The sequence below is a fragment of the Vitis vinifera genome, chromosome 11 (genome assembly GCF_030704535.1).
Source record: "Vitis vinifera cultivar Pinot Noir 40024 chromosome 11, ASM3070453v1".
NCBI lineage: Eukaryota > Viridiplantae > Streptophyta > Magnoliopsida > Vitales > Vitaceae > Vitis > Vitis vinifera.
In genome coordinates, this window is record NC_081815.1 from 308,436 (window position 1) to 331,414 (window position 22,979).

At 42.2% G+C, this 22,979-nt stretch overlaps 3 protein-coding genes across 3 annotated transcripts; all 3 read left to right on the plus strand.

The window, feature by feature from the left end:
• Positions 1-936: 936 nt before the first annotated feature.
• LOC104880619 (pectinesterase) lies at positions 937-4,996 on the plus strand. Its single transcript, XM_010657772.3, has 2 exons — positions 937-2,157; positions 4,161-4,996. Exons 1-2 carry the CDS (start codon positions 1,113-1,115, stop codon positions 4,850-4,852), a joined length of 1,737 nt encoding a protein of 578 aa, XP_010656074.1. The 5' UTR covers positions 937-1,112; the 3' UTR covers positions 4,853-4,996.
• A 3,885-nt stretch (positions 4,997-8,881) lies between these two features.
• On the plus strand, positions 8,882-11,193 carry LOC104880620 (probable pectinesterase/pectinesterase inhibitor 12). Its single transcript, XM_010657773.3, has 2 exons — positions 8,882-9,934; positions 10,126-11,193. The coding sequence occupies exons 1-2, from the start codon at positions 9,025-9,027 to the stop codon at positions 10,812-10,814; spliced, it is 1,599 nt and encodes a 532-aa protein (XP_010656075.1). The 5' UTR covers positions 8,882-9,024; the 3' UTR covers positions 10,815-11,193.
• An 829-nt stretch (positions 11,194-12,022) lies between these two features.
• LOC100257766 (putative pectinesterase/pectinesterase inhibitor 45) lies at positions 12,023-14,362 on the plus strand. The gene is made up of 3 exons (XM_010657774.3): positions 12,023-13,158; positions 13,293-13,453; positions 13,580-14,362. Exons 1-3 carry the CDS (start codon positions 12,227-12,229, stop codon positions 14,278-14,280), a joined length of 1,794 nt encoding a protein of 597 aa, XP_010656076.1. The 5' UTR covers positions 12,023-12,226; the 3' UTR covers positions 14,281-14,362.
• Positions 14,363-22,979: the final 8,617 nt, after the last annotated feature.

Below are 22,979 nucleotides of genomic sequence, written 5' to 3' on the forward strand. Positions count from 1 at the left end.
TTTTGGAGTGTCTTAAGACTTTATTGTGTGACTTAAGCAATTTCTTTAAAATATCTTTTAAAGATTTTTGGAAGATTTAGATCTTTTCCAACTCTTGTCTTTTAACTTCATCCTTTAATGTATTGAAATATTATTCATTAAATATTTAGGAAGATTTAAAAAAACATATGTTATATTCTTAGCCCTTTAAAATATTATCTTTTAATTAAAAATAGTATTTGATAGTTTTTAATATTTGTCTTACTAAGATTTAATAATTATTTGAAATTTTCATTTAAATGTGGGAGTCTAGTTAAAATCCGATCCAAAAAATTGGTATCAAAGATTCAAAGTCCGGATTATGGATAGGAATTGTTGGGGTGGGGTGGTACGGGTGGCGTTGAATGGACTGAATGGGCCAATTTTGTGGTTACTTGGCTGGGCTTCTAAAAGGGCCGAGGGGCATTATCTAGATTCTGTATTCATCGTACTTTTATAAGGTTGGTCGGGGGAGGAATTATTTTTAAATTTGGGCTATTGGTCCGGATTGCCAGAAATTTGGGCATCATGAATCATAACAAGATTTACGGTTTTCTATTTTTACAAATTACAAGACAGAAAGTCTACCAAATGTTTGTTGTTGGGAAACAATAATGGAAATAATTAATTGAAAGGGTCAGGGTGGCGTAATAATCCTGATGGGGTCGTGACAGAGATGAATCAGCCATAGGCCATAGCCGATTAAATGGGATAGATGGGCTCCTGCCAATTCCACCTACCATTTTAACCATCAATGAGACTCACTTCTCGCGGACTTTTAACTAAATTAGTTGGTGCAACAATTGAAATTGGCTCAAGTAAATGCATGAGATTGAGCATATATGAGCCATTACTCATAGCTTTGATGTGAAATGTAGTTGACCATAAAGCTTTCGACGTCCATTTTCCCTTGGAAAAAGGTTTGTCTGCAGCTAGAAATCATTTTCCTATCTTCACATGGGGCTGGTTAAAGTGAATGCAATCACCTCACTCAGTTAATGCTTTTTACATATAAAAAAAAGGGATAGAGTAGTCATCCCCAGTCCTCAGTGTTGGGTGTCCACTTTTCTTGGGGAGTTGAGTGGATAGTGATAATGGTGAAGATTGGGGAAACATTTGGGGAGTCCGGCAAGAAGAAGAGTAGGAGGGTCTTGTTAGGAGTTAGTGCTTCTCTTGTATTCCTTCTAGTACTGGTGGTGACTGTGGCGAGAGTCTCTGTGTCTCCACACAATTCCCAACATCAAAACTGGGCAGCTCACCCCATCGTCAAATCCTCCTGCAGTGCCACTTTGTACCCAGAGCTATGCTTCTCCGCAGTGTCATCGAGGGAAGGGGAGGAAGCCAAAATCACGAAGCCAAAGGATGTGATTGAGGCGGTGTTGAACTTCACCATAACAACAGTCCAGCACAACTACTTCACGTTGCAGCACATCATCAAAACCCGCTTAGGCCTTTCCCCGCGGGAGAAGGCTGCCCTCCACGATTGTCTGGAAATGGTGGACGACACCCTCGACGAGCTTCACAAGTCTGCTCTTGATCTCCAGGACTATTCTCTCAACAAGTCCATATCCCAACAAGCCGACGACCTCATCACACTGTTGAGTGCCGCCATGACCAACCAAGAAACATGCATTGATGGATTCTCCCACGATGGGGCCGACAAGAAGATTCGGAAAGGGTTGATGGATGGCCAAATGCAGGCCTTCCGGTTGTGCAGCAACGTGCTGGCCATGATCAAGAACCTCACCGACACTGACATGGCCGCCGCAGCCTCTGCTGCTGGGCGGCAGCTTCGGGAGGAGGAGGAGGAAGCGACTGCAACAGCAATAGAGTGGCCCGAGTGGTTGTCCGCCGGAGATCGGAGACTGTTGCAAGCGTCCACTGTGACGGCGGATGTGACGGTGGCTGCGGATGGCAGTGGAAACTATAAGACAGTGGGGGAGGCGGTGGCGTCGGCGCCGGAGAGGAGTAGTAAAAGGTACATAATAAGGATAAAAGCAGGAGTATACAAGGAAAACGTGGAGGTGCCGAAGAAGAAGACAAACATAATGTTCGTGGGAGATGGGAGGACCAATACCATCATCACCGCCAGTCGGAATGTGGTTGATGGCAGCACAACCTTCCACTCTGCCACTGTTGGTAAAAACATCTCAAGCCCATTCCTATCTCTTTTCCCTCAGTAATTTTATTTCCATTTTTATTTCATCCTAGGGTGTGTGGGCATAATTCATCACTAAGGTAGGAGTTGGGCGCTTTCCAATTAGGGCAACATCTTTAGAAAGGGTCATTGCCTTATTGGCAATAATTTTGTAAATTATAGAGAATACCTTGAGATGTGGTAGGTGCATTTTACATCATGGAAAAATATTTTTAAAAAACTATATTTTTAGGAATTGTTTTTAATAATGTTGCCAAACAAGTCTTGGTTTTGTAGGTAATAAACTAGGTTATATATATGGTGCTCGTGCTTCAAGTTGATATTGTAATTTCTTTTAGGATAGTGCTGATTTGGTTTATCTCTACCTTAGTCCTTTATTAATATATCAGATAGTTTAGATTTCACACCACATTTTTAATAGTCGTACTCCAGAGTTTTACTACTTCGTTTTATTGGAATGACGCGAGCCCACAGCAAGGCAAACCTAATTCAATTTATTGCTGGGGAGTGGGGACCATACTAGTAATTGTGATATTCAGATAGGCTCTCACCCCCATAGCACTCTTTGACCACATCCATGATGGATCCATGTATCTTGAAACCATCATTTATATAGAAATGGAAAAGAAAAATGCCCCTTTACTTTGCTCTACGTCCAAGTCTGTCAAAAATGTCTGCACTAGAATCCAGTGGGAATGTCAGAAACAGCGTGCCACAAAGTAGATCCAGTCAATTAGCCCATTTCTAGCCACACACCCTATACATAACAAACAGTCTAATAGATGAGGCACATCAACCTTCTTTCTTGTTTCTTCAACACACCTTCAATGTCTGGCGCTTGTCCTGACACTAGGTCTCACTCCACCCATTTCTTGTGCCTTGCCTATCTGTTCAATTCAGTTCCATACATACACCTTTCTCTCTGCCTAGTCCAATATTTTTCAAGATCCTGCTGTAATATAAAAAAAAAACTAATCACATCTAGTTATACCCATTGATCTATACCCAAATCTGAGTCTATTATTTTATATTTGATTTTATTAATTTATTTGTATCTTCTTCTTCGTCTTCTTCTTCTTCATCATATATATATATATATATATATATTCTCCGGAAACCAGGGATTCAAAACCCTAAAACTAATTTTCCATTTTTCTATGCCCTTTTTAATATGTTTGGGTGAATCTATCCACATTAAGGTTCGGTTATCCAAGTGAAAATTTCATCTTTCTATGCATGGACAAGCTAAAGCCGCGTATCTCAACGTGTGTTTGTCCTTTCTAAAATAATAATTATAAATAGATTTTAGGTGTATTTGAAATTGGAACCTTTTTGCCGACAACATTTATCGCTCGCAATTGGGAAATATAATGATATGATATAGATTCCAGACAAGGGGAGGCCTTGTCAAGAGTCGAGATAAATTTGCCATGGGACAAGGGTTTTCTTTTGATATCATTAAGGTTGTCCAAGAGATTGGTGCGATTATATATTATATTATAATTATATATACTTAATAGTACTTGTTATGAGTGTGTATTATATATGCTTAATATATGTTATTCGCCTACCACCACTATAGAACGATTTATTTTTTGTTACTACTTAAATGAGAACTTAAAAGCTTGTTTGAGAATGATTTGAACAACACTTGTCAAAAAATCATTTTCAATTGAAACTCAAATATATGAAAAAGAATTTACCATACTCTGACATATATAGATGAAAGTTAAAAGTTACTGAAGTATGATGATTTCAATTATTACTTAAAACGTTTAAAAAGTCCTCAAATTTGTTTTCAAAAGCAATCTGGTTTTAAAAGTACAAAAGCTCGTCATTCTAAAAATTCAAAAACTATTTTCAGGAGCCTAACATTTGTGCAAGTTTTGATTCGATGCATTCTCGGATTTGGTTATAAGAATATACAAGTTGCTTCAAGTATGTAGATGATTAATGGTGATATGAATGGTGGGTGCGGCTGCAGCGGTGGTGGGAGACGGGTTCCTAGCGAGGGACATAACTTTCCAGAACACAGCAGGGCCATCAAAGCACCAAGCAGTGGCACTTCGTGTGGGATCAGATCTATCGGCATTCTACAGGTGTGACGTGCTTGCATATCAGGACACCCTCTATGTTCACTCCCTCCGCCAGTTCTTCGTCGGCTGTCTCGTTGCTGGCACTGTTGACTTCATCTTCGGAAATGCTGCTGCTGTCTTGCAGGACTGTGACATCCACGCCCGTCGCCCAAACTCAGGTCAGAGGAACATGGTCACCGCTCAAGGCCGAGATGACCCTAACCAAAACACTGGCATTGTCATCCAGAAGTGCAGGATCGGTGCAACCTCGGATCTAAAGCCCGTCCAGAGCAGCTTCCCTACTTATCTGGGGAGGCCATGGAAGGAGTACTCCAGGACCGTTGTCATGCAGACAAGTATCAGTGATGTGATCAACCCAGCTGGGTGGTACCCTTGGAATGGCAATTTTGCTCTGGACACCCTCTTCTATGCCGAGTATCAGAACACAGGGGCAGGTGCAGACACCTCCAAGAGGGTGAACTGGAAGGGCTTCAAGGTGATCACCAGTGCAAGTGAGGCCCAGGCTTTTACTGCCGGCAGTTTTATTGGGGGAAGTAGTTGGTTGCCTTCCACCGGCTTTCCCTTCTCTCTGGGTCTCTAATTCTGTTTCACTGCCATTATTTGACTAGACTCCTCCCTGTATCTCCATCTCCCAAGTATCTCCACATGCATGTATGCATGATTTGCATCAATTTTCAGTTTCATAATAATAAAACCGCATTTCCCCCCGCTGACGGAAAACCGATGAGACCAATCTTCTCGTTTCGATTCATTTTTCCTTACAAATTGAACTGACTGAACTACACCCTCTTTTACCGCTGATTGAAATAAGGGCACGAATTAGGAGATCCATCATCCATGCCTTGAGGCCCAGATTGGGTCCCATGGGCATGATCAACATGGGAAACAAAATAATAATAAAAATCAAAGAAAATCTTCTTAGTCCCGTGACTCCCATCCCTTCCAGGGCCTAAAAATACAACAGCAACATACTTTCGATTTTTGAATTATTGATGGATGCAGGAAAGTTTGAGCATAATAATAAAATTCATACCAACGTGGATTCCAAGTTCCAACATGTGTCGGTTTCTGTGGCATGGGATTCTTCTCCAGTCACTCCCAAATGCCCATGGCTTGCAGACTTGCAGCGGTGCCTCTGTAGCAGTAGCTGTAGCTAGCCCACGTCCCTCCAATCTTCCCCAGTGGGTGGCCCAGTGCCCAGGCTTATTTAAATGAAGGGGCGGGCCAATCTGTCAGGGGTCCTCTTAGAAATAAGTTTACTATGATAAAGTTCGAATAAGATGGCATCTCACTTTTTTCCTTTCAAATTTTCATTCACAAATATTATAATTCCTTCACATATATATATTCAGGTCCACTTTTGTAATCCAAGGATATCGGCTTGGCCCATATGTGTAGTGGGGGGCAGGTTGTAGGGTTGGCCCCTTTCTGACCAATGCATGGAATAATCAGTGTGTGGTATCTGGTGAAAGAGAGTCTGTTAGCACCTCACAAATGAGAAATTGTTACAATATTTTGGGTATTTTCTCATTCACTAAACACACCAAAAAGCATAGTAAATCAAGTTACATAGCGTATGATTACTTTATATAATAAATTAGATCTCATTATTTTATAGCTTAAATTTCCTCCTTATTTTAAAATATTTCTATAACTTCATAATTTGTACCGAGTGAAATCCGCGTGGAGTGGCCTTGTCTTTTGAAGAAATATTGGTAGCCTAAAAATATTCCATCGTCTCAACAATGAAATTGCTTTTCAAAAATACGACTTCTATATGAAATAAATCAATTCAATTTTTCCATTGAATTTCTCTTTAAACCAAACAAACCCAGTATAAAAATTAAATATTTTTTTTATATATAAAACTTGTATTTTCAAAATATAAGTTCAATGTTCACACCCTGAGTTATTTTTACACTAAATTCATCTTTTGTAAAAACTATTCATATATATATATATATATAAAATATTAATAAATTTGTTTTTCATATTAAACTCCTCTTTTAGTTTAATATTTTCATATTAAATTTATTTTTTGAGAATATAAGTTTAGTATTTTTTTTTATTTTTATGTACACTAGTCTTTTGAATAGATAAATATAACATAAAAATTAAATTAATTTTTTTAACATATAACTCTTCTCGAAAAATAATTTTGGCGTCAACATGTTGAATTGATTCATTTTACTAACAATGCATAGAAGTTTTTATTATAAAATTCTCAATATTTTGGAAACTATCATATTTTCATAATTATATTTTAAAAAATAAAATAAAATAAAGATGTCGGCAATGGCACTGTATCTGAAATTGGAGCATTATTAAATACATGCACAAGACAAACAAATAAAATAATATAAAGAAAAAAACCTTCGATTAAATTTCAATCCCTTTTATGGTTGACTGGGAGTCTGGGAGTGAGAGGAAGAGAGAGAATGAACGAGGTTTCTGATCATGGAAGGCATGCCCACACATCACATGTCTCTCTCTCTCTCTCTCTCTCTCTCTCTCATATCACATGCAGGGCCATAGCCATGGGAGGTGGACCGGTGGTCAGCCTTTCTGCCTCAACAGCATATACATTGTAATCTGGCATAAAGGTTCTTTGTCCTTTACACTACCCTCCAATCTCGTCCACATCTCCTTTATTTGACTTCATTCCACCTCATCTGTCCACGTCTCGGGCCCAATAATATCTTCTCATGTATCACCGAGTCTGAGAGATTTGGGAACTTCTGGTGAAGAATGTGTGACCCATTGTCGCAACTCTCAAGTTTTCACTTGCCCACCATCGGCCACCAGCTTCTTCAAGATATGCAGAAACACTAGGGAGATAAATATGGCAGTTTCGAATATTTCACCCTTCAATATTAATATTTCTAACCATGGTGATTGGTGAGTAGTGATGAGTTTCAAAGCATGAGCAGCACGTAAACATAGGAATATTAATGGTTGGTTGAGGTTAGATTTGGCTACAAATACTTAAAAGTTTAGTGGGTTGGTTGAGATTAGATGGGGTGTCAAGTCTTTGAATCACCTCTTCTGCAGAGAGGAAGAAGGAAAATAACAACACATCACGGGCTAGCTCCTTGTAAATCAAGTGTTTTTTTCCCATTTCCTTTTTGTTTGTTTCTCAAAGTTAATTAACGTTTATGCCTTTTTCCTTTGCAGAAAACCTTCAAACAAACGCAAAGAGTACGTCGATTCATTATTAAAATCAAATTAATTAAATGATTTCAAATTCCTCTTTGGTATTAGGAAAATGAATATTGTACAAAATTAAACATTTTTATGTTTCCTTGTTACGTACAGAATAAAAGAAATTAATTACTTGACGGAGATGAGTATGTATCAAGTAAGCAAAGATCAAAGATTAATAAATTAATGACGAAAGTTAGGTGTTTAGACTCAAGCGATTCAATCCATCTAGGTGTTATGTGCTCCATCTCTTGAGCCTAAAACTGGCTTTGTCACTACATGTACGTAGAGATCATTCGAGGAAAAATTGTTTAGAATGCAAATAGTAAATACAAAATGAGCAAACATATCATCCTCTTCGGTACGGCTGGTCATTCATGAATATGGATATAATTGATTGAAGCACGTTTTTATGGATATAGACATGACATAATTGATTAGGATGGTTACACCTTTTCCTACCTTTGAAAGCTTTGGAAAAGACAAGTATCTTAATTAGATTTTTCAAACTGAGCTTCCCCTGATGCTCAGGCACCCACTACAGGGAGCGAAGAATCCCACTACCGCTACTGGCGAGGCAATAGTGTATACATATAATTGAACTTAATTAAACTTACATATGATTAATCAAGAGTAACATTAAGTCAAAAGGATAATGAAGCTAGGCGGCTTTATTAACCAGCAACTAGTAATATAAGAAAACAAAAAAGAATCGCAAACATGTGAGAATTTGGCATGTTGTGGGACAAGAATTGTGTCCCGATGTGGCTGATTTTCAGAATGGGACAAAGGTCAAGTTGCAGAGCCCATGTTTAAAATTAAATTTTACACCAGTTTTTCATTATGACATGGGCGGTTTAACTTCAAAATAATATCATTACAGCATGACTTGTTGCTGGTAGGTCTCATGGCTTCTCCTGCTCCTCCAACTTTACTAATGCATGCAATGTATCTGCACCCCTCCCCCATCATCCCCAACTTATTAATTTCCCACTGATTACTCAATCTCGTTTCAAGTGATTTTGAGAAATGGTAAAAAGAAGAAGAAGAAAAGGTAAAAAGATACTGTCCATGCACATTAACCTTATAAATTTTTTAAAAGTATTTTTAATATTTTTTTATCATTATTGAATAGCCTATATATAGCAAACGATCCAAAACCTAATTGATTAAAAAAAATTATATATATTGTCACATAAATTTTAAGTAATAGGGGCATCACATCAAAATATGGCATGTGGTTGTGTCCACCTATGAACATTTGAAGCTATATTGAAAATTCTTTTAAAAGATAATTAATAGAAATGACTAGGAAATTAGCGTGACGTATTATTGGTATTCATCATGCCAGCAGATATACTCTCCAAAAAAAAAAAAAAAAAAAAAAAAATCTTGAATGGCTTCTTCACCCTTCATGCTTTGCCTCATCATCCAAATTACCAAATTCCATGCAACTCTCACGTTCCCAATTCCACACTATATATTACTTTAATCTCCCCGACATGTATCATATCAATCCCTGACATTGCCCTCTTGGAAGGTCCAACTCTCATGACTTCCTCATCACTGAGATGGCTACTGTTCCTTTGCCCAATCTTCTTCTTCTCAGGGGCCTCTGCTCTCAACTACTCCAATGCTTCATATACTTCTCTAAAGTCTGTGACATCTTTCTGCAAATCTACACCTTACCCAGATGTTTGTTTTCAATCTTTGAAGGTCCACGTCTCTATCAATATCAATCCCAACATCATCACCTTTCTCCTTCACTCCCTCCAGACTGCAATATCAGAAGCTGGGAAGGTCTCCACCCTGCTGTCCACTGCCGGACAGCACTCTGATGTCATTGAAAAGCAAAGAGGAACCATCCAGGATTGCAGGGAACTCCACCAAATCACCGTGTCTTCTTTGCAGAGATCCGTGTCCCGAGTCCGTTCAGGGGACTCCCAGAAACTGAAAGATGCGAGAGCCTTTCTCAGCGCATCCCTCACAAACAAGGTTACATGCTTAGAAGGCCTGGATTCTGCCGCTGGTCCTTCCAAGCCAACGTTGGTGAATTCCATAGTTGCTGCTTACAAGCATGTGAGTAATTGTCTCTCGGTTCTGTCTAAGTCAACCCCACAAAAAGGCCCCATCAATCGCCGCCTTATGGGTGCCCCAGCATGGGCGTCCCGCCGGATATTGCAGAGCTCCGGTGACGAGTATGACCCCAGTGAGGTGCTTACTGTGGCTGCGGATGGAACTGGGAACTTCACCACCGTCACTGATGCAATAAATTTTGCTCCCAATAACAGCAATGACAGAATAATTATCTATGTCAGGGAAGGGGTTTATGAGGAAAATGTTGATATTCCAAGCCATAAGACCAATATTGTTTTTCTGGGAGATGGAAGTGATGTTACCTTCATTACTGGAAGCAGAAGTGTGGTGGATGGCTGGACTACTTTCAGATCTGCAACTGTTGGTAATGTTCGATCCCTCATTACAGATTTCTTTCATTTTTTTATTATTTTTTTCTTCTGATATCTATGCATGATCTGAACAAGACTTTCTCTATGATCAACCAATTTATCATCAATCACTCTGGGATTTTCACTGGAAGGAAAAAGTCTAAGTTGTTCTGTTTCTGATCTCAATTCTACTAATTGAACTCAGCCGTCTCTGGGGAGGGATTTCTGGCACGCGACATAACCTTCGAGAACAGGGCAGGACCAGAGAAGCACCAAGCAGTTGCCCTTCGCATAAATGCCGACTTAGCAGCAGTGTACAAATGCACCATTCTAGGTTACCAGGACACATTGTATGTGCATTCGTTTAGACAATTTTACAGAGAGTGTGACATATTTGGGACAATAGATTTCATATTTGGAAATGCAGCTGTTGTTTTCCAGGCTTGCAACATTGTAGCCAGAATGCCAATGGCTGGCCAATTCACTGTTGTAACAGCACAATCCAGGGACACCTCAGATGAGGACACTGGAATCTCAATACAGAACTGTTCCATTTCGGCTACTGATGACTTGTATTCGAATCGTGGCAGTGTCAAAAGCTACCTGGGGAGGCCATGGAAGGTGTACGCTCGCACAGTTTATCTTGAGTCCTACATTGATGACTTCATTGATCCATCTGGGTGGACCGAATGGAATGGAAATGAAGGCTTGGACACTTTATATTATGGAGAGTATGACAATAATGGACCTGGGTCAGGGACAGAGAATCGAGTTACTTGGCAAGGGTATCATGTGATGGAAGATAACGATGCCTATAATTTCACAGTATCTGAGTTTATTACAGGTGATGAATGGCTGGACTCAACATACTTCCCTTACGATGATGGGATTTAATATTGAGGCGTCTTCTGTGGTTTTCCAGGAGATAGTGGCCAGAAGAAGTCCTAATTAGAATTACTAGAAATGAATGATTATATATATATATATATATATATATATATATATATATATGTGGGGGGAGAGAGAGATATATAGATAGACAGATAGATAGATATCCCTCCTCTATGGATCATTTTCTCCTATGCGGTTTAATGTTATAGTATTATGTGAGGGATTTGAATTTGGTCTAAGGCTCTGCATCTCAACTGCTAGAGTGCTTGAGAACAATTTGAATCAGCCCAACTGAAATTGGTGGGTCAGAAACTTGTTTCCTCTAGCTTGTTATCGATAGAAGTAACAGAGAAATGAAATCGTTTCATCTTTTATCTTTGAAGATCTGTGTAAATTTTATCAGTAGGATGCTGCTTTCTGAATATGGTGGACAGCCGGGTAAGCTGAGCAAACTGATCCTTCACTGGAGGAATCTCCTTAAGGGGACAGGTTAATTATCACTTCTAAATTTGTAGTGATCTGAATAGGTGTCTAGCCTCTGCCACAGAGGTGTCTTAGTTCCTGAAATAGATGCATGTGGCTTGGACCTCGGTCACTGATAATGACAGGGTAAGGCTGCTCAGCGCCAATAAATAAATCATGTTTGATAACATTGGCATTCTGAATCACAACGCAGTCAAAAAATCTAATATATACTAAAACAATGGCAACTCATTTATCCAAGCTCTTCTGGTTTGACATTGAGGTTATCAGTTCCGCATTTGGGCCTTTTGTTGGTATTGATATAAATTAAGCATGGGCATGGTAGATTTTCAATCAACCATGCATAATTCCAATTTACTCTTAGTTATTGGAATGTAAGGTTGGATGGCTCCGAGAGCAGAGAAAAATCGGCAAATGAATGAATTGTTATAACCGGGGCTTAATCGATTTAGGCAAGGTTAGCTAAAAGTGAACTGGGTTATCCTATATATGAAGTTTGTTGAAGGCAAATGAACTCTCACCACAGAATTAAGCATGGCTTTGGAAAAGCTGTTGGTAGGATTTCTATTTAATACATTTGATGCGCACATGACTTAAAAGAAGTGGCGGGGAATGCGGTTGACAAGGGAGGATAATCTGTGTGACCCATTCACCAAGCCCCTAACTAACTTTTAAATAGAGTACCTGAAATGTCTCTCGTCCAGACCTCTTTTGTAAATAAGATTGAAAATTCAGAAAAGAAATAGTAATAATAATAGTAGTAGTAGTCATAAGACGACCACAAGAAGAAGAAGAGGAGGAGGAGGAGGAGGAGGGGGAAAGAAGAAGAACGTCCTGATTATTTGTTTCTGGTAATCCTTTCTCTCTCTGCCTTAGCTTGAATCTAAGGCAGAGAGATCTTTGCCTTAGATATACATATAAATAGCACAAACATGGCATTTCAGGATTTTGGCCATTTGTCAGAACGGCGGCGAATTGAAAGGCAACAAAGGTTCAAAAAGAGGATTTACATTGGTGCTGTTTCAGCGGTTGTGGTCATTCTTCTAGTTGCTGTTGGGGTGTTTGCTGCCGTCACTAGATCTGATGATCATGGCAATGATAATGGTAATGGTAATGGCCAAAAGACCGCAGCTGCAGTTAAACCTCAAAAGCAGGTGTCCCACAATGACAAGGCCATAAAAACCATATGTTCCGCTACAGATTACAAGCAGACATGCGAGAATAGCCTCTCAAAGCTGTCACGCTCCAACAGTACATTGTCTCAACCCAAAGATCTACTCAAGGTTGCAATTTCAGCTGCCTCCGATGGACTCCAAAAGGCCTTTGGTAAAACCGTGACGTTCAAGTTTGACACTCCAGAAGAGAAAGATGCTTATGAAGATTGTAAGGTACTGATGCAGAATGCCAAAGAAGAATTAGAGGCTTCAATATCCCAAGTTTCTGCTTCAAACAAGCTCTCCTCAGTCACCCAAGAGTTGAACAATTGGCTAAGTGCTGTCATGTCTTACCAAGCGACCTGCATTGATGGGTTCCCTGAAGGACCATTGAAAACCAATATGGAGAAAACTTTCAAGTCTGCAAAGGAACTCACCAGCAATGCCCTGGCCATTGTATCGAAGGTTACTTCAATCCTTTCATCATTCGACTTAACAGGTGCCAACCGTCACCTTCTAGCACAGGAATCCAGTGGGCCGTCTTTGGCCAACAACGGCCTTCCTATCTGGATGACCCGAGAGGATCGCAGGGTGTTGAAGCCTAAGGAATCCAATCTCACACCCAATGCGGTTGTGGCAAAGGATGGCAGTGGAAATTTCACTACCATTTCTGCTGCACTTGCAGCCATGCCACCCAAATACCCAGGACGGTATGCACTTCCAAGTCTCCAACTTCTTCGCATCTTGAATACTTCATCATCACCATCTATGTATATATAACTCAATAATGGATTAGGAGTCCATCTTTATTTATCTCTTCTAGTATGTGTTTATGAAAATGCAGGTATGTAATTTACGTTAAAGAAGGAGTTTATGACGAGACCGTGACAGTGGAAAGGAAGATGCAGAATGTCACCATGTATGGTGAAGGATCAAGGAAGACAATCGTCACAGGAAACAAAAATTTCGTAGATGGGGTTAGGACTTTCCAAACGGCAAGTTTCGGTATGAGGATCAACCCAATAGGAAGATATTGATCATTCTGGTGCTGAGTCATTGATTAATGTTATAGTAGCTGGTGGCATATATATACACATTCAAAGTGTGCATGGTTTCTGTGTTTTCATGCAGTGGCTCTAGGAGATGGTTTCGTGGCTGTTTCCATGGGATTCAGAAACACAGCGGGGCCAGAAAAGCATCAGGCAGTGGCTATCAGAGTCCAATCGGATCGCTCAATTTTCCTCAACTGCCGTATGGACGGGTACCAAGACACGGTCTATGCACAAACCCATCGCCAGTTTTTCCGGGGCTGTGTCATCACTGGCACCATTGACTTCATATTCGGAGACGCTTCAGCCATCTTTCAGAACTGCTTGATCACCGTCAGGAAGCCCTTGGACAACCAACAAAACATCGTCACAGCCCAGGGAAGGACAGACAAACGTGAAACCACCGGAATTGTGCTGCAGAACTGCCGCATATTGCCAGACCAGGACTTGATCCCGACGAAGACCCAGGTCAAGAGTTACCTTGGGAGACCCTGGAAGGAGTTCTCCAGAACCATTGTGATGGAATCAACCATTGAGGATCTCATACAACCCCAGGGATGGTTACCTTGGGAAGGCAACTTTGCCCTCTCCACCCTCTACTACGCTGAATACAACAACAAAGGACCTGGTGCTGCACTCAGCGCCAGGGTGAAGTGGCCTGGTTACAAGGTCATTGAAAAAGAGGAGGCCGTGAAATACACAGTGGGGCCTTTCATACAAGGGGATGATTGGTTGAAGGCCGACTATGGCATTAGCCTTCCTGTTCATTTCGGCTTATATTAACTAATCTTGCTCAAGTTGATTGAGTACCAATTTTAGAATTAAGTGTGGTGGAGAGGCAGAATGAAATGATTTTTTCAGCAGCTAATTTCACCAAGGTTCCATTGATCATCAGTTGCATGACTTGCCTCCATTATCATTAAATTTCATAGGTTCATGATCATCTGTTCAATATTGCCCTAGCTTGTTCTTCCATTTTAAACAAGGCACTCCAAATTAACTTTTATTGTACTATATTCCATTTACACCAACATTTTTTAACATCATCAATTTTCCAGGATAATTCAATTGTACAACTAAATATTAATTGTAACTTTTCTCTTGCCTTCCCGGAGGATGTGTTCCAATCATGTCTTCAATCCTATGCTATTCAAATTCTCGAGTTCCAAGGATGTATAATGCTAATAATTTAGTCTAATTTGTTTAAGTTTACAATTTCATTTAAAAAATTTGTGGATTTAGTTCCAAGTAATTCTTGAATTATTGTATATTGATCTTGAAAATACAATATTGTTGATCTGTTCATCCGACTGTTCAAGTAAGTATACATGGTTGAGTTTATTACCAGTGTAATGACATCTTAGGTGTATTGTGGGCTTAATTGTATAATGGATCATATCTAAAATTGAAAATACACAAATAATAAGAGGAGTGCTCAAAGGCTCGAGAAAAATTTTGTGCAATTAATTTTCTTTAATTGTTTTCTCTTTAAGCATTTGACCTAACCCTTGAAGATTTTTACTAGTATATATGCACTTTGTGATATATTATGACTCTTATACAAGTACTCTAGAGTTTATAGTCATTATTATTCTTTGTGCATTCCCAATGCTCTCAGTGTCTAAAATTTCGATTGAGATTGTTCATGGTGGTTGATTGCATCCCCTCAAATCATTGAAGAGTTTACTAAAGAACACGTGTTGCACTCTTACGTGAAAACAATTGTAGTTACTAACCAATCATGTAAGATATTTGGATGAATATAACTTCTAGTTGGGATAAAATTGTGTAATTTTTTTTTTTTTGTAATTAATCATGAGTTTGTTATAGGGATGAGTAACCCATGGTTTTTATATTTGTAAAGTTATTAATCAATTCTAGAGATGATTTTTTTCACCATAAATGGGTGGAATACCTATTCACCCCATCTAAGTAATTTCATAAAACATGCAAGATCAAAACTTCCGGCATTACATAACCTACTAATTTAACCTAAAAGTTTAAATCATTGGGTATCAAGTCAAAAAGTTATAGTACTTGAAATGCTACAGAAAGGGCTGCTTGGAATAGTCAATGGCTTACTTAGGTGCTATAGAATGGGCTTGGAATCCTCGATGGGCCTCCAAAATCAAAACAAACTCGAAACATTGGCCAGCAGGCAACTTTCTGAATTCTAGAACCTTACCCCCTCTGGACATGGGAGGAAAGACACTGGTCTTTCACCCAAGTATTGACTATTGAAAGCAAGTGTGGGGGCATCACGTAAACTACTTTTGAAGCATTACAAAACGAACGAGTACTGAAAAGATACAAGGCATTGTTTTTCATACCCACCAATGACTAGCCTATGGCCTATTATATTGGAGTATCTAGCTAGACTCCATAGAACCCTCTTTTCAACAGAGTTCACTCCAACTCCATTGGTGAACTTTGAAGCCTAACAAGACAATATAACTTTTGTCGGCCAAGAGAAAGACGATCTAAAATTGTGAAAATCAAACGTGAGCTTACACAAACTTAGCTAAAGGTGCATGATCCTAACCTCACAACTCTGGCTAGGCATCTATCTAACAAACAAGAGGAAGAAACAAACAATCCTGCCGTTGTTACCGGGGCCTCTGATAAATCCCTGTGGGTGGTGGGATGAAGGAGAGATACTCCTAACCCCATTAATGTTGGTGAAGTAGCCCTGACAACATGAAGATGGAGGGATTCTTTCGCATGCGAAGAAAATGGTCCATTGATAATGACACCGTGATCATCAAGCCACTCCACTCATTTCCAACACAGAAAATGACTTCCTGTATGGATCAATAGTAGCCATTATTTGGGCAGCCTGCCTTTGTGAAGAGGGGGAAAAACAGAACTGAAAATTTCAATTTTTCGTAGTTTTCGAAATAATCAACCCATCAGCTTTGATCGAGACTTTAGCCAAACTGTTCTTACATGAAATAGGTACTAAATTCTTATGGTAATTAGAGTTGACTGTTCTTTCAACAAATTCTTTCTTATGTCTTCCCTCACACCAAATACTATAGGGACCCCTCCCCTTGGGAAACACGTGGCACGCAGCTCATAGTGACGCGTGGCACGTGTTATCAGTCGGACCTTCATCATCCGGATTCCCCTGAGGATATGCATGGTGCAGTTATCCTATCCGGACCGCCTCAAGGAAAGGCAAACGACGTTTCAGCTTCTCCTATCCAAGGAAGAGCAAACGACGCTGGCAGAGCGTAGACATCCGGATAATCTCCACAACACATCCGGATAATCAGCATGAGCCACCCGGATATAAATCGTCTGAATGGTCAAATAAAGTAAAGCGAGTCTTACACGCAATCACAACAAGCAGCCATGGTCCACATCTTGTCACCTGCAGAGTGAGAAGACAAGAGGAAGCGACAGCAAGTCACTTCCCACGATCATTCTACATAACCACTTCCCACGATCTCTGACAGCCGCATCACCTACCATGGTCTCTGACAGCCATTCGTAGGATGATAATGCTCCTACTGACACCTATTATCATCATTACAACATAAAATATCTCCTCACCATTAATGAAAGGAGCAGTACCCCTGAAGTTATATATATATGCCTTCACACGCAGAAGAAGGGGATCCCCCTGGTAACCTCTTGAGACCTAGTAGAAGGCCAACTGGTTTATGTCTCTCTCTCTTACCATGACTAACAAAACCATCGGAGGGTGCGTCCGGACACCCTGTCCGGATGCCTTTTGCAGGTACAACCGCTGAATCAAGAACCCCTTGTGTGTTGAGAATCACGTGTCCATCCATCTAGTAGCAACGTGGACCACCGGATACGCGAGGCGACAACATTGGCGCCGTCTGTGGGAAGCTTTACTTTTTATTTTGATTCAGTCACTAGCAAAGATGGCCACACCTTCCCAAAGTCGATCATCCGGTAGAGGGGAGGAAGATAATCTCGAATGGCGTCAGGCCATCGAAAAAAGACAGTTGGCGAGCGAAAAACAGCTAAGAGCTCTCCTCCAGGAGACGGTGAGGTTAAGGGAAGAAAACGTTGTGTTACGCATTCAAGCCTCAACGTCAGGTTCTCCTCGTCGTCAGCGTTCAAGAGGCCAGGTGGCAAACTCAAGGCCAGAGCCAGAATCAATATATCCTGGGTCAACAGGAGCTGTCCCAGGAGCATACAACGCAAGGCCCCATGAGCCACGTACACCTATGCCTCGAGCTCCCCGTGAGGAAAGCTCAGATTCCACTCATTTTTCAGCAAAGAGACAACGTGATAGAAAATCACAGTTGTCAAGTTCTATGCGCGCAAGACTAGGCCCACAAGAGCCTGGGAGATCAAGGCCACCAGTAGCCACAACCCGGGCACCACGCCCCGATCCTATGATCGCTCCCATGGTGCAGAACGTACCTCCGCATCGTGACCCCATGGTCACCCCAGCGATGCGGAACGTTCACTCACACCTAGCGGAACGACCAGCTGGGAGAAACCTCCCAAACGAGCCACCCATTGGCTCCATCAGCAAAAGGCTGGATGACATGCTCTCCACGCCCTTTTGCTCTCATATCACCCATTACGAGCCCCCAAGGGGATTCCTCGTACCAAAGTTTTCCACATACGATGGGACCAACGATCCCTTCGATCACATCATGCACTATCGACAGCTTATGACGCTCGATATTGGCAACGATGCATTGCTATGCAAAGTATTCCCCGCCAGCCTTCAAGGGCAGGCCCTCTCATGGTTTCATCGCCTACCTCCTTACTCTGTTGACAATTTCAGGGACCTCTCTGAAGCTTTCGTGGGACAGTACTTGTGCTCTGCTCGACACAAGCAGAATATCAGCACCCTCCAGAACATAAAAATGAGAGACAACGAATCCTTGAGGGAATTTGTGAAACGATTTGGCCAAGCCGTGCTTCAAATAGAGGCTTGCAGCATGGATGCTGTCCTACAGATCTTCAAGAGAAGCATCTGTCCAGGCACTCCATTTTTCGAATCGCTGGCCAAAAAGCCTCCTACAACGATGGACGATTTGTTCAGACGTGCTAACAAATATTCAATGCTCGAAGATGACGTACGTGCAGCCACTCAGCAAGTTTTGGTTGCCGGACGGGCTTCTAGAGATGACGCGGACAGACATGCCAAACCTCCGGACCGGCCAAAACCAGTTGACCGGAGGAAGAACGGGCCGAGTCGTCCGGATAGGCCGCCCATCACACCCCTATCCGTGTCATACGAAAAACTTCTTCCAATGATCCAAGGGTTGTCCGACTTCAGGTGGCCTAGACCCCTCGAAACGGACCCATCCATGAGAGACCGCAGCAAGAAATGCGCCTTCCACAAAGACCATGGTCATACAACAGAGACATGTCGGTCCCTCCAGTATCTGGTTGAAAGGCTCATCAAAGCAGGACATTTAAAACAGTACCTCCGCTCAGATACTGGAGGAAGGGACACATCTCAACATCATAACTCTGGGGCCCCGAGGGCCCCAGTCGCCCCCAAGGCTGTCATAAACTATATCAACGGGGGCCCATCTGACGAGGAATACGATTCCAGGCGGAAAAGGCAGAAATTGCTGCGAGCCGCGTCAATACGCGAACGCATTAATTCCATCCGGCCGGGTCTCACTGGAGAGGGCCCTCGCCCCATAGATGGGACAATCATTTTCCCACCAGTAGATCCCACCCGGACGCTACAGCCACATCGCGACGCCCTCATCCTCTCCCTAGAAATAGGAGATTTCGATGTAAGACGTATCTTGGTCGACCCAGGCAGTTCAGCCGATCTGGTGCAAGCATCAGTCGTTGGCCATATGGGACATAGTCTCGCAGGTCTCGAAAACCCCGGAAGAATCTTATCCGGATTCAACGGGTCATCAACCACATCCTTAGGAGACATTATACTGCCGGTCCAAGCTAGCCCAGTCACTCTCAACGTGCAATTCTCGGTGGTACAAGAGTTATCACCCTTCAATGTCATCTTGGGACGCACATGGCTTCACTACATGAAGGCCATCCCTTCCACATATCATCAAATGGTGAGTTTCCTCACCAACGAAGGGCAAACTGACTTGTATGGCAGCCAGTTGGCCGCTCGACAGTGCTATCAAATAGCACGAGAAGCGGGAACTAGCCAGGAGGATGCATCTCCCCCTGAACCCAGCATTGCACACGACCAATAGCAATTATTGGGTCCGGCGGACAAAGATCCCCCGGCAGCAGATCCCTTACAAACAATCCAAATTTCGGAGGAAAGCGATCACCTCACGAACATCAGTTCCCTCATGACACAAGAAAAACTCAGAGCATACAAAATATCCTTCGAAGCAACCATGACATCTTCGCATGGACACATTCGGATATGAAGGGAATTCATCCCTCTATTGCCTCTCACAAGCTTAACGTCTTTCCAGCAGCCAGACCCGTTCGACAGAAGATTAGACGCTTTCATCCGGATAGACAAAAAGTTATCCGAAATGAAATTGACAAATTGCTGGAAGCCGGATTCATCAGAGAAGTATCTTACCCGGATTGGTTGGCAAATGTAGTGGTGGTACCAAAGAAAGAGGGCAAATGGCGAGTCTGTGTTGATTACACCAATCTCAATAACGCATGTCCAAAAGACAGTTTTCCATTACCACGAATAGATCAAATTGTGGATTCCACTTCCGGGCAAGGGATGCTCTCTTTCTTGGATGCCTTCTCCGGATATCACCAGATTCCCATGTCTCCGGATGACGAAGAAAAGACAGCATTCATAACACCACATGGCCTCTACTGCTACAAAGTTATGCCATTCGGACTCAAAAATGCTGGCGCCACTTATCAAAGATTGATGACTAAAATCTTCAAACCTCTGATAGGCCACTCAGTAGAGGTATATATTGACGATATCGTGGTTAAAAGCAAAACTCGAGAACAGCATATCCTTCATTTGCAAGAAGTTTTTCACCTCTTACGAGGGTATGACATGAAGCTAAATCCTTCTAAATGCGCCTTTGGCGTGAGTGCTGACAAATTTCTAGGATTTATGGTCAGCCAAAGGGGTATAGAAGTCAGCCCGAATCAAGTCAAGGCAGTTATGGAAACACCTCCTCCCAGGAACAAGAAGGAGATACAACGTCTCACAGGCAAGCTCGTTGCGTTAGGACGTTTCATAGCCCGCTTTACCGATGAGTTGCGACCCTTCTTCTTGGCAATACGAAAAGCTGCAGCGCATGGGTGGACGGACAGTTGCCAAAGCGCTTTGGAAAGGATTAAGCATTGTCTTATGCAACCACCCATCTTGAGCAACCCCATCCCAAAAGAGAAACTATACATGTATCTGGCAGTGTCAGAATGGGCAATCAGTGCCGTTCTATTCCGCTGCCCATCACCCAAGGAGCAGAAGCCCATCTACTATGTCAGCAGGGCATTGGCAGACGTAGAAACCAGATATTCAAAAATGGAGCTAACAGCCTTAGCCCTTCGAAGTGCTGCCCAAAAGCTCCGGCCCTATTTTCAAGCTCACCCGGTGATCGTGTTGACTGATCAACCCCTTCGCAACATTCTGCACAAGCCAGATTTAACCGGGAGAATGCTACAATGGGCCATCGAATTAAGCGAGTTTGGAATTGAATTCCAACCAAGGCTATCCATGAAAGGCCAGGTAATGGCTGACTTCGTGCTAGAATATTCCCGAAAACCCGGCCAGCACGAAGAATCAAGTAAAAAAGAATGGTGGACTCTGCGAGTTGATGGAGCCTCACGTTCATCAGGATCTGGAGTCGGGCTCTTATTGCAGTCCCCAACTGGGGAACATCTGGAGCAAGCCATCCGGCTGGGGTTCTCCGCGTCTAACAATGAAGCAGAATACGAGGCCATCCTGTCCGGATTGGACCTCGCCCTTGCTCTATCTGTCTCCAAACTCCGGATCTACAGCGACTCGCAACTAGTGGTAAGGCACGTCCAGAAAGAATATGAGGCTAAGGACGCACGCATGGCGCGATACTTGGCCAAAGTAAGAAGCACCTTACAACAATTCACCGAGTGGACAATCGAAAAAATTAGGCGAGCTGACAATAGGCACGCTGACGCTTTGGCCGGCATAGCTGCCTCCCTCCCTATCAAAGAAGCCATTCTACTGCCCATACATGTGCAAGCCAAATCCTCTGTCGCAGAAGATTCCACTTGCAACACCATTGAGGCAAACCAAACGGATGATCAAGAATGGACGCATAATATTGCAGAATATCTCCGGGCAGGCACTTTACCCGAAGATCCTAAGCAAGCGCACAAAGTCCGGGTGCAAGCTGCCCGTTTCACCCTGATTGGGGGGCACCTGTACAAGCGATCCTTCACAGGGCCTTATCTTCGCTGTCTTAGGCATTCAGAGGCCCAGTATGTGCTAGCTGAATTACATGAAGGAATATGCGGAAATCATACGGGAGGACGATCCCTGGCACATAGAGCTCATTCACAAGGATACTATTGGCCAACAATGAAGAAAGACGCGGCAGCATATGTCCAAAAGTGTGATAAATGTCAACGATATGCTCCTATTCCACATATGCCATCAGCAGCATTGAAATCGGTCTCAGGCCCATGGCCTTTCGCGCAGTGGGGCATGGACATAGTGGGACCCCTCCCAGCAGCACCTGCCCAGAAGAAATTCCTCCTTGTCGCCACTGATTACTTCAGTAAATGGGTAGAAGCTGAAGCATATGCAAGCATCAAAGATAAAGATGTCACCAAATTCGTATGGAAGAACATTGTTTGCCGCTTTGGAATTCCCCAAATCATCATAGCTGACAATGGTCCACAATTTGACAGCATTGCATTCAGGAATTTCTGTTCGGAACTGAATATCCGGAATTCATACTCCACGCCGCGTTATCCTCAAAGCAATGGGCAGGCGGAAGCCACAAACAAAACTCTAATCAATGCCTTAAAGAAAAGGCTTGAGCAAGCCAAAGGGAAGTGGGTGGAGGAGCTGCCCGGCGTCCTGTGGGCCTATCGAACCACACCCGGACGGCCAACAGGAAACACTCCTTTCGCCCTCACATATGGAATGGATGCAGTCATTCCCACTGAAATAGGTCTTCCTACTATCCGGACCGATGCAGCAAAACAAGAAGATGCCAACACAGAACTAGGAAGAAATTTGGACTGGGCAGACGAAGTCAGAGAAAGCACGACTATCCGGATAGCAGATTATCAACAAAGGGCATCAGCGCATTACAATCGAAAAGTCAGGCCCAGAAACTTCAAAAATGGTACGCTAGTACTTAGAAAAGTTTTTGAGAATACTGCTGAAGTAGGCGCTGGAAAGTTCCAAGCCAATTGGGAAGGACCCTACATAGTGTCTAAGGCAAACAAAAATGGAGCCTATCATTTACAAAAGCTAGATGGCACTCCGTTACTCAGACCATGGAATGTGTCCAATTTAAAGCAGTACTATCAATAAAAAGTAAACACAAGTGCAAATGAGAAAGAAATATGTTTTT